At 41.8% G+C, this 13674-nt stretch overlaps 1 protein-coding gene across 2 annotated transcripts in view; it reads right to left on the reverse strand.

Moving 5' to 3' along the window:
- The window catches only part of DNAH14 (dynein axonemal heavy chain 14), a 461040-nt gene that overhangs the window by 395237 nt on the left and 52129 nt on the right, over window positions 1-13674 (reverse strand). For both annotated transcript variants that reach the window (XM_029593090.1, XM_029593089.1), the window contains exons 10-12: window positions 10045-10179; window positions 6995-7251; window positions 5592-5721 (exon numbers count right to left, since the gene is read on the reverse strand). In XM_029593090.1, the coding sequence (XP_029448950.1) occupies window positions 5592-5721; window positions 6995-7251; window positions 10045-10179 (522 nt within the window). The remainder of the gene's footprint in view (window positions 1-5591; window positions 5722-6994; window positions 7252-10044; window positions 10180-13674) is intronic.

A 13674-nucleotide genomic window follows, 5' to 3' on the forward strand; every position in this document is an offset into this window, starting at 1 on the left:
TCTTACCCAGTATGACAAGTCTTATGTTCCTCTGTATTGTGCACAAGGTCACATGACATCAGTGCAGTTCTAGTCAGGATGTTTACCTTTGAAGAAGTCATTTTAAATATAAGGATTTCTTAAAACATGCAGTTTGCTGCCCAAACAAACATAGCATGAGATTCTTTGAATTGACACAATCAAAACTGGTTGAAATAGGGTGAAGTAAGTTGAAGAAAGCAACAATCTTCATTCTATAGTAGACAGTGATGCAGGCTTTAAGGTATGAGTGGACCACAAATGTTACCAAATCTTAACATGGGAACAGAAGTGTGACTTAGGGCTGGATTTTCTAATATCGCAGGGCTTTCTGAATTCCGCGGTAAAGGGGGGCGAAGCGGGGGGCGGGCCTGCGAAAGCCGGCAGCGATCGCACCACTGCGATGTTATCGTTGCCGGCTTTCGCACCCAATAGCGTCACTGTGAAAGGTGGCACTATTGGGCGCGCTACTGGCGGCAATAATGGGTCTTACCTTATCGCCGCCAGCGAAGTTACCGCCGATCCGCCCCGACTCCTCCTCTTCCAATCCCGACTCCGCCCCTATCTAGGGGATATCCGCCCTGACTCTGCCCCTATCTAGGGACGGAGTCAGGGCGGATATCGCGTGCGATATCGATAAAAAATGACCCCCTTAGACACAGTTAAAAAACAAACAAATGTGCTAACTCGTTCTAAGGGGTCTATAGTCAGTAAGCCAGCGAGTGGACAAGTTATCCAGCTAAAGTTATCCAGCTAACTCATCACGGATATTCATCAGGATAAGTCTCCCACTCGATATACTCAGCTAAAGTTATCCAGGTAACTTTATTTATGCATCTGAAAATCTTCTAAGATATCTGGGTAACGTTTTCCTGGATAATTTTAATTCTACACACAGTATCTTAATCAATCTAAACTAAATCCAATGACAAATTCAGTGTTCAACACAAACCCACTGGTGCCATTTTTTTTAATAATATTCTTCATAAAAAACTTATCTATTTTGTTTTTAAATTTTTAATTTTATTATAAAAATAGAACACTTAAGTTGAGATCACTAATGATCTTCCATGAAATCACACCTCAGTGTTTTTTTCTTCTTAAATTCAGGGACATTCCTTCAGTGATTTGAAATGCGTTCTTGATTACATTCCCGTTTACCCCCACTAACATCTAAGGCCCTTGTTTCCAATACTCAAGCAGTGATCAAGTGGTCTGTGTTTACTGGGGTAGATTAGATTTTTAAACATACGTGCCGATTTTATAACAGGCGTGCGCTGGATTTTGCAGTTTCCGCACGGCAACTATAGGTTGCAGTTGTTATGCAAAGAACAACAAAGGATTTTTAGGTTAAAATCGCTGCATCCTTTGGGATTAAATAATCCAATTGAATGGGGTCTTTATCTCTAATAATCATAATAATAAAAAAACATTCTTGAGCCTTAGAGGATATCTGTCAGATTTTGAACAATCCATATGGCTAATATTTTGGAATGCATGAATTAATCAGTGATTGGTTCATTTTGAAAAAGGCTGTTCTCTGATTGGATCAATATGAGAGCGGTGGGTTTTTTATTCGTGCGCTTTTTTTTTTTTGTAGAAACAACATGGTGATATCTATCACGGATATGAGCAGCTGTTGAGAGAGATGAAAGAATTTGTGCCCTGGAACATCGTTTCATGCAAAACATGGCCATATTGGCGGTTACTATGAAACTAAGTCCCTATTTTAAGAACTTGTCTTGAGCACTGAAATTAAGAATTATAAATTTGAAGAGAAGTAGATTTAAAAATGTTTCTGCAAAACGTTTGGAGGAGTGAACACCAAAATGATTTGAACTTTATGAATGTACATTTGAGAAATAAGAGATGTTACCACTAGGATTTGGCTCCAAAATGGGTGTGACGTTTGTCAGGTGTGGCAGGTTGCTACGACCAGCTTTCACTTATCCCCCGCCACCGCTGAGACACCACCGTACTCCTTCCCGGTGGCAGGGACCCCGCCAACATCACGCTGCATCCTGCAGGGCCTCCTTAGGTGTGTGCGCGGGCGACGCACATCCACTTGTAGGCCTCACAACAGGAATGTCCTTACCGGCACCCTCGGATGATATCATACAGTTGGGTACATAAGCCCCAGTTACATGCTCTAGCGATGCCTCAGTACTGGGTCTCTGCCTGCTGAGTGTGCCTTGCCTTCAGCCTTGCCTCATCCAGTCTTTTCTTGTTCCTGCTCACACCCCATCCTTATCTTGCCTTGTCTCTCCCTGTCTTGTCTTTGCCTTTGTTGTCGAAGCCTTGTCTCTCCCTGTCTGTCTTATCCTATCCTGCCCTTTTGTCTCGTCTCTGTCTTGGCCTGTCTCACTGGTTCTGACCTCTGTCTGTGACTCAGATTATTTCTTTGCTTGCCTGCTGGACATGACCTTAGTCTTGGACCCTTACTACGCTGTGCCTCTCGCCCACCCTGACCTCTTGGCCTGTTACTAGACTCTGTTCCTCGTATCGCCTAATTCCTGCCGGCCGCTGTAATCCAAGGGCCCAATCTGAAGAGGAGGCATTTGGTGCAGGTGAAGCCCTAGTCTGGCCCATATCAAAGGGCGCTCTCCAGCCGTTGGCACAGGCCTTGTAGGTTTGCCCCGAGATAGCGGCAACTGCGCCGCAGCACAAAGGGCTCAAGCTCACGCCACTTATTGCAATGGGGTTTTTATCCCCATGATGGCAGCTTAAAGCTGAAGAACTCTGAGCAGAGTATATGTCTTCTTGGTGCTTTCTTAGGATTTCCCCATTATTGTTGAAAACATTTTTTGGACAATCTAAATGTTTGTGATGAAACAGGTTTAAGATCTTTGCAATTCACTGGGATCCTTTTCTTCATTTTTTGCAGAAATTTTCTACAATTTAAGAAGAAAAACACACTGAGGTGTGACTTCATGGAAGATCATTGCCAGGTTCTTGTGGCCTGGATTGGCCACTGTTGGAAACAGGATGCTGGGCTTGATGGACCCTTGGTCTGACCCAGTATGGCATGTTCTTATTTTAATGATAAAGTAAAATACAAAAAAGTAAAATACAAAATAGATAAGCAGTTGTGTATATGAAGTATAATTTTAATTCTAACCAGCTATATTCAAAATATAACAAAAAAAAAAGAAAATCCTTCTGTGTCAGCAGGCTCAATCCCCCACCCCCAACTCCCAAAATCCTCAAAAAAATGTCAGAGCATGGTGCCCGATTTCCTGTCATAATATGAATTTTGTGTGACCTTTCTTCTTTGTCTTCAGAGTCTCCCAGCACATACCACAAAAGCAAGTCATATACAGTCAACAAAGAACACACAGTAAACACAGAACGCACAGTGGGGCGGACTGTACAAGGGCCTGCGGGCGTAAATCCTGGGGTTTACGCGCGTGGTCGGGCGAATTTTCAAAGGGGACCGGCCACGGGTGTAAACCCCGGAACGCACACAAGTGCGGGGCCTCTTCAAAGGGGCGGGCCGGGACAGCAGCGTTGTACGCTGTCCCGATGACTCGCACGCCAGCAGCCGGCCAGCGTGCGCAACTTACTTCAGCTCCGGGCCTGAAGCAAGTTGCGGAGCAAAATAAAATTGATAGATCGGTAGGGTTTAGGGGGTGGGGAGAAGAGGGAGGGAGTTTAAGTAGGGGGATAGGGAAGTTCCCTCCCAGTCTGCTCCTTAATTGGAGGAGACTGGGAGGGAACTGGGGAAGGCCCGATTGTGTTGTCGTGTGGAAACTGCAAAAGTTGACACCCCCCCCCCCCCCCCTGCACGAATTGTAAAATCCAGCGCACGCCTGTTATAAAATCGGCACGTATGTTTAAAAATCTAATCTACCCCAGGAAACACAGACCACTTGATCACTGCTTGAGTATTGGAAACAAGGGCCTTAGATGTGAGGGTTTCCTTGGGCTGAGCTTATTCTTAGAGGCATGACAGGGGCCCGTGACTAAGGATAATTCTGTTTTGCATGTAGGCACACACTGTAAAAAGAGTAGAGGACTCTCCCAATTGTTAGGCCTTCACCGAGGGCTGAGACGAGTGCCCGAAGCCATTTGAGACATTTCACCAGCTGGTACCAGAGTTCTCCCAGCATATAAGGACAGAGAGTATGTGCTATAACCGTATTGTGCAGATTCTGTATTATATTTGATACATATCCATCGTTGATTATACTCATTAAAATAAACAATATTTACCCAGAGATATCTGCCTGATTTTTTGCAGACTGAACCGAAACATTTTCCAGTCCCCCACCCTCCCCAAAATAAAAATTAAAAAGTCACAGGCCATAATGGCCTAAGGTTCCCCCACACCCCCACCCTGCCGTCCCTCTCTGAAGCCCTCCCAAAAATCCCAAAGACAAGCTGGGAGTCGTTACAGTCTTACCGTGCTCCCACCTGCTTCCAGCCCCCAAAGGCTCCTCACCCCCCCCCCCCCCCCGTTCACATTAAAGTACATGTAAAACTGGATTAACATGCGTAATTCTACACTCACAGCCATTCATGAGCATAAAACCCGGTTTCACGCACCTAAATGGCTTTGAAAATTCTGCTCTTAAAATTTACATTTTTAAGGACAGTCTCTTCCCTGGGAAAAACCATCTCTTAAAAAAAAAATAAAAATTATGAATCATGACATTAAATACGCTGAATTGAATTGGCCCAGATAGACGTTCTTAAGATCACAGCAAACAGAAAATGCTAGGATTTCTCCTTCAGAGCTTTTCAAGACTTGTATGCAGGAGACCCTGGAGCTCTCTCAGTCTGCATTGCCCTCAATGCAAAAAGCTTTTTATGGATTTTGGCCCATTCAACCTGCAGGCTACAATCCAGGGGATTCTTCTTTTAGTTTGGATGTGACGGGTAACCTTGAGCCAACGGTTGTGGACGAGGCAAACACAGCTACGCCTCTCCTGACTTTTGCTTCCCTTGATCGCGATTTAATTTTGCATTTATACTTTCGTTCTATGAATGCACGTGCGATATTTCCTGGTATTTGTGGGGCTACACAGATGCGTAGAAAGCCGTTTCCTTCTGTGGGTCGGGAAGAGACAGCTTTAGTGGTTTGTTTATTTCCTTCATTTTCCTGGTAAACGACCCTGCTCGACGACGTTCATTTATCGATTCTAGGTTCTCTAATAACGGCTGAAGCTGGAATATAGGGATTGGGCTGGTGCGGGTTTTGTTATTAATTTGTATGGGAAGGACCCAGTCCTCTAGAGAAAGATTTCCTTAATATTTTGTTTCCTTTACTTGTCTCCCCACTTTGCCAGATCCCCTCGCTAATACTGTGGTACTCTATTGGCTATTGACAGGATTGTTAATTCTTGTATATTCTTTTTCTTTATAATAATAATAATAATAAAAAAAAAAATTAGAGAAGCAGAGCTCCACAGAGTGTTTCAAAAATAAAAACCCACATTAAACAAATAAATACTGTTAAAATATAAACTTTTAAAACGACACGATTCCTACCGTATCAAAAAGAGAAACAATCTTTTTGTTTCTCTTTTCTTTACGGTTTTTAGAAGCCCATGTGAATTATGATGTTGGCCTACCTTATCGATATTGGCTTTTGCGTTGACCTTCAGCTTCGGAGTATTTACTTGGCTGGGATTTTGATTGTTCTCTGCTTTCACAGGATCCTCAGCTGTGTCACTTTCATTCAAAGCCCCTTTGTCAAAATCACTGTTTTAACAAGACAGTTTGAGCAAATAAAAGTTTCACTTGATGTGCACCGCGTCATAGACCCATCCTGTTAAAACATTTTCCAACCTCGGGTTGCCTCTTCCTTGTCTTTTCTCTGCACTAAGCTAGTGGTGCTCAATCTGGTCCCCACCCCAGCCCGTCGGGTTTTCAGGTTCTCCCTAATGAATATTTGTTTGGTTTCATTTATAAAAACGCTCGTGCAAAGAAAACTGCTCAAGGCAGAGTAACAAACCCACAACATAAAATACAAATGCATGAAATTTATTGGCATGCACTACCTCCGATTTATGCAAATACATCTCATTCATATTCATTAGGAGAAGCCTGCAAACATGACTGGCTTGTGAAGGAGGGGACAAGGACCATTTAGGCATCACTGGTTTAGACTACTGGGGCCGAAGAGAGAAAAGAGGAACAAACAGAGAGGAAACAGCAGCCAGAAACCGCAGACACATTACTGGGCTTCATTCACCCCCACTTGGAATGTAGAAATATTTATGCCAGAATGACCACCATGTCAGAAGAATTTTTTAAAAACCCTCATACACTATGGGCTGGATTTTAAGACATACGCGCGGGGATAGATTTGTGCGCGCAACCCGGCGTGCACAAATCTACGCTCAATTTTATAACATGCGCCCTGGGGCTTGCGGGCGTCGCCGGGTCTATGCAAAATAGGCTCGGCGCACGCAAGAGCGGGTTTTCAGGGTAACCCTTTTAAAATCCGCCCCTATGTTTGAAAAAGGAAACTGAGATGCACCCAGGACACCTCAAGGAGACAAATAAACCAACACCATGCACGGCCTCAGGATGGTTCTCACCGTCTCAGGTGTAATAGATTATCAATTTCATTAAGTATATTTACGAACCTCATTATCATTTTTTTTCCACATGCAAAGCTGCTCTCCTGTAGGTGGTAAGATATAGAATAGGCTGGGGCGAGAACACAGAGCATGCTGAGAATGCCTAGGTTGTGATATTTCTCATCTCCCAGCTCCCCTCTTTGCATTACAACACGTGGTTTTGTACGAGAGGCTGCCTCACAGGGCAATAAACGCAGACATGCTGCTGGATGAGTTCTCGCATTTCTCAGCCGCATTATATCATGGTGTGTAACATCAAAATTTCCCTATGAGAAATTCTTGGGGGAGTGGGGGGGGGGGGGGGGGAGAGGATTTCAGACAACACAGGGTTAAGGACCAAGAAGAATATTATTGCACCCGGAAAACACAGAGTATTGAACCCGAGTAACCTGAGCAGCTCCTCGTTCCTCCTCTCCTCCGAAGTCGTGACGCTGCTGGAAGCCTCGAAGAACTGCAGAAGCAGCTGGATGGCGGGACACACCAGCTGAAAGAGAAACTCTTGGAAAATGCTATCGACAAGCTTCAGGAACCTGACGAGCTGCTCCCGCAGGCCACACCACTGGGCCACCTCGGCGTAGCGTGGCCTCTCTTTGCCCTCCACGGCCCCAAGCTGAAAGCGGCTCGGGGCTCCTTTCATTGCCGTCACCTACGTTATAAAGAAGAATACATTCAGGGGGAAGGACTACCTTTATCTTTTTTTTTTATTAGGGTAACCCTTATACAGAAATACAGAATATATCGTTTGCACCGGTACACGAAGCGAGAACGCTTTATTGCGAGTTAAACATTTTTATTGCAAACTAAATCTTCTGGGCCCAGAGCTTGTAAGCAGCCCAGGCAATGGATGGCATTAAAGGAGCTGACATCATTTCTCCTCACTTACCGGGAGCCACACGGGAAAACGCTATCGTATAACAGGGTTTTCTTTTTTTTTTTTTTTTTGCAGATATGACGGTTTAGTTAAGGTTTGGGAATCGATGCAGAGAGAAACCTTTGGAGCGATATTGTCTGATGATCTCAGAGTAGTGAAACAGTGTGATAAAGGCATTGACCAGAGCCAGACAGGTGCTAGGGTACGCAGGGAGAGGTTATAACCAGTAGGAAAAAGAAGGTGGCAATGCCTCTGTACAGATTTTTTTTTTTTGTGAGACCTCGACTCGAATACCGTGTTCGTTTCGGGAGACCATTCCCCGAAAGGATCCAGCCAGGCTGGAGGAGGTCCAGGGAAAAAAAAAAAAAGGCTAGCAAAATGGTGCGGAGTCTGCAACATAAACTATAAGATACGAGACTTAGGAACCCAAATATGTATACCCTGCAGACAAGGGAGACACGAGAGAGACATTTAAATACCTCAACGGTGTAACTCGGGCACAAGGCTAAGAAGAGTTAATGAAAACGATGATAAGGAAGGTAGGCTTATAAAATATCAGTTTTAAATACCCCAGTTATAAATATTCTTGGGTTGTCTTATTAAAAGTGAAATTGATCTTGGAAGTGGAAAAGCAGGTGGTCTAGCAACATTTGGAAAACATATACATAAACTTATATACATACACACCGGACAATACGTGGCAGTTAACTTTCCCCCTGTTCACCAGTTAAATTTTAGCCTGCTAAAAAAGAAGAGGCATGGGAGGGTTTTCCGGGTGGGGGAGGGGGAGGGGGAGGGGATGTAGCTAAAAAGTGATTTGGCTAATTCTGGTTGTAAACACTGATGTCCTAAATTTAGCCTGACAACTAAATAAAACTCTAGTGGCCAAGCAGTTGCAGATTCCCCTCACCCAATCTTGTAAAACCGTAGTGAGGGCAGAGCGAACCTCCCCACACCCCATCCGATATTTTAAAGAAACGGTTGGGTCATGCAACACTGCTTCCTCCTTCATCCCTTACCTTTAAAATTCTGTTGGCCCAACAACTTTGTTGGGTTTTTTTTTAAGATTTAGCAGGCAGTCTAACAGTGGTTCACAATGGGAGTGCTCTGCATCGCCACGCAGGAGATCCAGGCACAATTCTCACGCTTGACTTCTACTCTTTGGGGAAAAACACAGGCTCGGCTCTGCTCTGGCGACAGCATTCCAAGTCCCTGGGAGTGGGAGACAGGGGCAGACTTCCAGTCCTTCACTCTTACTCGACAGAGACTCGGGATACCTACGGAACAGGTCCCAAAAGGAAGCTGCGATCAGTAGCCCCCCCCCGGGGGGGGGCTACTGATTACTATTGGAATGGCTGGGGAAGGCAGGAAGGGGCTGAGAAATGGGAAGAAATCCCAGGTAACTATGAATGAAGGCTCACGGTGCCGTAGCATCAATATAGGCTGAAAGGCTAAAAAAAAAAAAAAAAAAGAAAACAAACAAAGAAACTGATTCCTGACTACTTGAGGTGCCAGCAAAACCGAGTAGGAAGGTCCCTCCAGCTAGTGCAGAATTCTGCAGCAAGGGATTTAACAGGAACACAGAAATACCAGCGTATTACCCCTATTTTATGCAAATCACACTGACTTCACTATGAGGTCTTAAAATGTATTTATAAACCAGATTCAACCTGGTTAGGCCCCAGTCTTCATGTATATACACCCCAGCATTGCTTAAGATCAGCAAACCAGGGACCACTAGCACTTCCTTCAACCCAAGAGGCACACCTGAGGAAGGTGCGTGGGTGAGCATATCAGTAGCCGGCCTCATCCTATGGAGCACCGTGCCCCAAGCGCTTTCGTATGATAGCAGATGAAAAAATATAAAGAAAAAAAAGAGTTGAAAACCTGATTATTTAAACAGGCTTTCAAGGAATGTATAAAAACATAATTTTGAAGTGCCTTAGAAGGACCATGGTCTTTGGTAGGCAGGTCTGGGATTTGTAAAAGGTGGAAAAAGGGATCAACAGCTGATATGATCTATGAAATTGTATAATTGCATTTTCGTTTTAGTTTTATGTTCAGTGTGTTTGAAATTATGGGTGTATCATTTTGAGTCGCCATGATTCTTGGAGAGTGCGATCAATAAATATTTTAGACCATTTCAATTGGAATAAATAATTTCAAATAAATAAATAAATGTGCCAGAAATGACAGTTTTATTATTTACTAACGGGGAAAATAGGCAAGCATTGCTTCATCTTGAGGTCTTTTTCAGCAGAATCCCATAAGAATACAGAGAGCACCTTTTTATTTGGAATGCTTGGGACCAGGCTAGTTCCAGACAATGGAATGTTTTCTGGAGCAAGAAAGTTCTGGAACACAGAAGCTTTCAGATGAAAGAGTTTTGGATAATGGGAGTTTTTCCACGTAATGGATCATATAAAAGTCAACCAATTTTTCAGACAATAGAAGTTTCATGGATAAACAGTAACAGGGGCTGAAGCCTAGGATTTTTTTTTCCCAGATAAATGGGAGCTTTCTGATAGAAAGGTGCTCTAATGTATTAAGGTACCTTGTAGGTTTTACCTTCAGGAAGGTCTGGGCGATCGCTTCGACAAATCTTCCCCTCAGAGACTGGAGCCGACCGAGTGCCTCGTCACTCTGCCGAGACTGCAGTTCACAAAACTCTTTCAGAGAATATGTGCAGTATTGCTCGCCCAGCTAGCGGACAGGAAAAAGGCAGGCAGGAGAGAATAAAATTAATTAGCCCCAGAGGTATCTTTTGACATCCAGGCCAAAACACAGAGAAGAGGCAGCGGACGTGATCAGACCAGAACAAGGCCAGGGAACGTAACATTCAGAACCAAAGCTAGACCTTTGGTTTTAAATGTTCCTGTTGCATGGGATACAAAGCTTTAAAAAAAAAAAATATATATATATATATATATGGGAGACATATATATATATATATATATGGGAGATATATATATGGGATATATATATATACATATATATGGGAGATATATATATGGGATATATATATATATATATATGGGATATATATATTTTTTTTATATATATATATATATAGGATATATATATATGGGAGATATATATATGGGATATATATATATATATATATATGGGATATATATATATATTTATATATATATATATATATATATGGGATATATATATGTATATCATGATAAATATCATCGTTGAGATATTCAATTATTTAGCAAATACATTAAAATTGTTAATTTGTTTCTTCTGTTAATTTCCTATCGACTTTTCACTGCTCCCAGTTGTGTATTTCCCTGTTTTACTGTAACTGCAATGTTTATTGTAACTGAAAGGTTTTTCGTTATGCACCTGTTATTGTTATTATTGTTTATTCTTTATACACCCCTTTGTTAATTGTAAACCGGCATGATGTGATACCTTTCGCGAATGCCGGTATAGAAAAACGCTAAATAAATAAAATAAAATAAATAAATATATATATGGGATATATATATATATATATATTTATTTTTTTTCACCTTTCCCTCATCCCCTCCCTCAGCCATCCCTCCCCTTCCTGCAGGCTTGACACCCCTCAAGTCAAGCTACTACTTCTCGTTATTTTTCTGGTTCTTCCAAGTTATCGATTCCCTGTTCAATGTAAGACAATTGTTGTCATTGTTCGCATGCTTGTTGAATGTAAACCGAACTGATAAGTAACCCTGTTACTTGAAGTTCGGTATATAAAAGCTATAAATAAATAAATAAATGGGAGATATATATATATATATATATATATGGGATATATATATATATCCTCTACGCTTGCTATGCTTCTGGTCCAAGGCTATAACTATCGTGAATTTTTTAAGAGAAAGCAACAGTTCCCTCCAAAAACATTTTAAATAATTCAATTGGCAGCTGAAATAAAGTCATTAAGAGCTCCTTTTCTGCTCAGAATTTTGTGTCATTCCCGAGGAGAGACAGTTGTAGAAGCACCTTCTGCTTTGCTGTGCCCATCATCATCAGTCTAAGTAATTTGTGGCCGCTCATGTGCTTCTCTTGCCCCAGGCAGGCATCCCACTGATACATGTAAAGCAAGGGCATGGCCATAATAAATAAACAAACATCTTTTATTTAACAAACAGCACAAACATAATAAAATATATATTAGGATAATGAGGAAGAAAGCGCAAAGGAGGCAGCAACAGAGCAGAGAAGCAGGCAGGCTGATAAATTAGAGCACTGTGCCTCACCATAATGCTACTTTCTATTGCATTTCATCTTGAGACGGCCTCGCAATACATTTCGCCCTCTCAAGATGTTTTGCTAAGGAGTCAGAATGAGCCTCAGAGATTCTCTAGTAAATATGGCTACCGGTGCTTGGTGGCTAAAGGAGCCGTTACATTCTCTGCAGTGGCCTCTATTCTCCTCCTTTCCAATACAGCGCATGTCGTATTTCTGCATATCTCAAGACAGATGATAAAATGTGATGACAGATAAACGGTAAATAACAAAACAGAAAGTGGAGAGAGGACTACCATATCATTTTAAAATGAATATGGAATGGCTTTAAGTTGCCAATGCATTAAGCCTAAGGAAGACATGAACTCAGAAGACCAGGTGGTCGACCAATAGGACATCCTCCTCCAGTGAGGGGGGCCTGGCTGTTGGAGTCATTTTTGTTACTTTTGCCGAGAATGTAGGGTATGCCGTATGGATTCAGAGTTTTTGCCCAGACACCGACTCGTTTGAAGGCCACAGGACAACCTCAGAGTGAACTCCTATTCACTGTCTTGCACTGTGAAATGTTTATGAACAGGCAAGAGTCTGTTTATTTAGTTATTCCAGTGGGTCTATGATGAGAAAGCAAGCAATTAACTTCTACTAAAGCCTGAGAGAAAGTGAAGGCCACACAGCTGTGCCTCAGACTGATAAGAATTTAGAGGGAGGGAACACCGTCGCTTTCCCAAGCATTGTGGTATATAAGGAAAAATAACAGACAGAGAGAGAGAGAGAGAGGGGAAAGTGGCTACATATATATTTATTTATTTATTTAACAGTTTTTTATACCGACCTTCATAGTAAATTACCATATCGGATCGGTTTACAGATTAACAAAAGGGAAAAACAACAAGAGTAACAAATCCACGTAAACGAAAGATAACAATAAGTAGGAATAAGTCAAAAATTACAATCAACAAGGGGAGAGAACTTGGAAGCTTGCAACAAGCTGGAAGGAAGATAGGCCGGTAAAGAAATTTTACCATAGAAAGTACAAGTTAAAAACTTAGACGGTGTTTTAACCTTAATGACTCAGAGTCCATTTATTCCTTCATTGAAAAATGGAGTGCCAGACCGAGTAGCAATGAAGGCCAACTATTGATTGTCTGGTTCAGGGAAGGCTTGTTGAAAGAGCCAGGTCTTAAGTCCTTTTCTGAAAGTTAAAAGGCATGGCTCCAGTCTGAGGTTTGATGGGATACTGTTCCAGATCGATGGGCCTGCTATTGAAAAGGCTCTGTCTTTGGTCATAGCGAGGCGTGAGGCTTTAGTGGGGGGAACATTCAGAGTGCCTTTGTACATGTCTCTAGTTGGTCTGATAGAAGAATAGAGTTTAAGAGGTATTTCCAGGTCAAGTTGAAGTTGATGATGGATAGTTTTATGGATTAAGGTGATTGATTTGTAAAGAATTCTGTAATTTACTGGTAACCAATGTAGATTCCTGAGAATGGGTGATATGTGATCGTGGCGGCTGGTACTGGTTAACAATCTTGCTGCCGCATTTTGAATCATCTGCAGCGGTTTAGTAGAGGATTTGGGAAGTCCTAGTAGCAGGGCGCTGCAGTAGTCTATTTTGGAGAACAGTAACGCTGTATATATACATACATATATGTATATATGTATATATACATACATATATGTATATATATACATATATACATATATACATACATATATGTATATATACATATATGTATATATACATACATATATGTATATATACATATATGTATGTATATATACACATATACATACATATACACATACATATATATACATACATATATATACACACACACACACACACACACATATATATATATATAGCAGTTGTTATGTATTTTATTTGTTTTATCCTCCTACTGCTCAAATAAACTTGTACCTGGAACCATGATGAACTGAATCAAAGTTTGTGTGTGGCTCTTTGTG

This window comes from Rhinatrema bivittatum, chromosome 3 (assembly GCF_901001135.1).
Source record: "Rhinatrema bivittatum chromosome 3, aRhiBiv1.1, whole genome shotgun sequence".
Classification (NCBI taxonomy): domain Eukaryota; kingdom Metazoa; phylum Chordata; class Amphibia; order Gymnophiona; family Rhinatrematidae; genus Rhinatrema; species Rhinatrema bivittatum.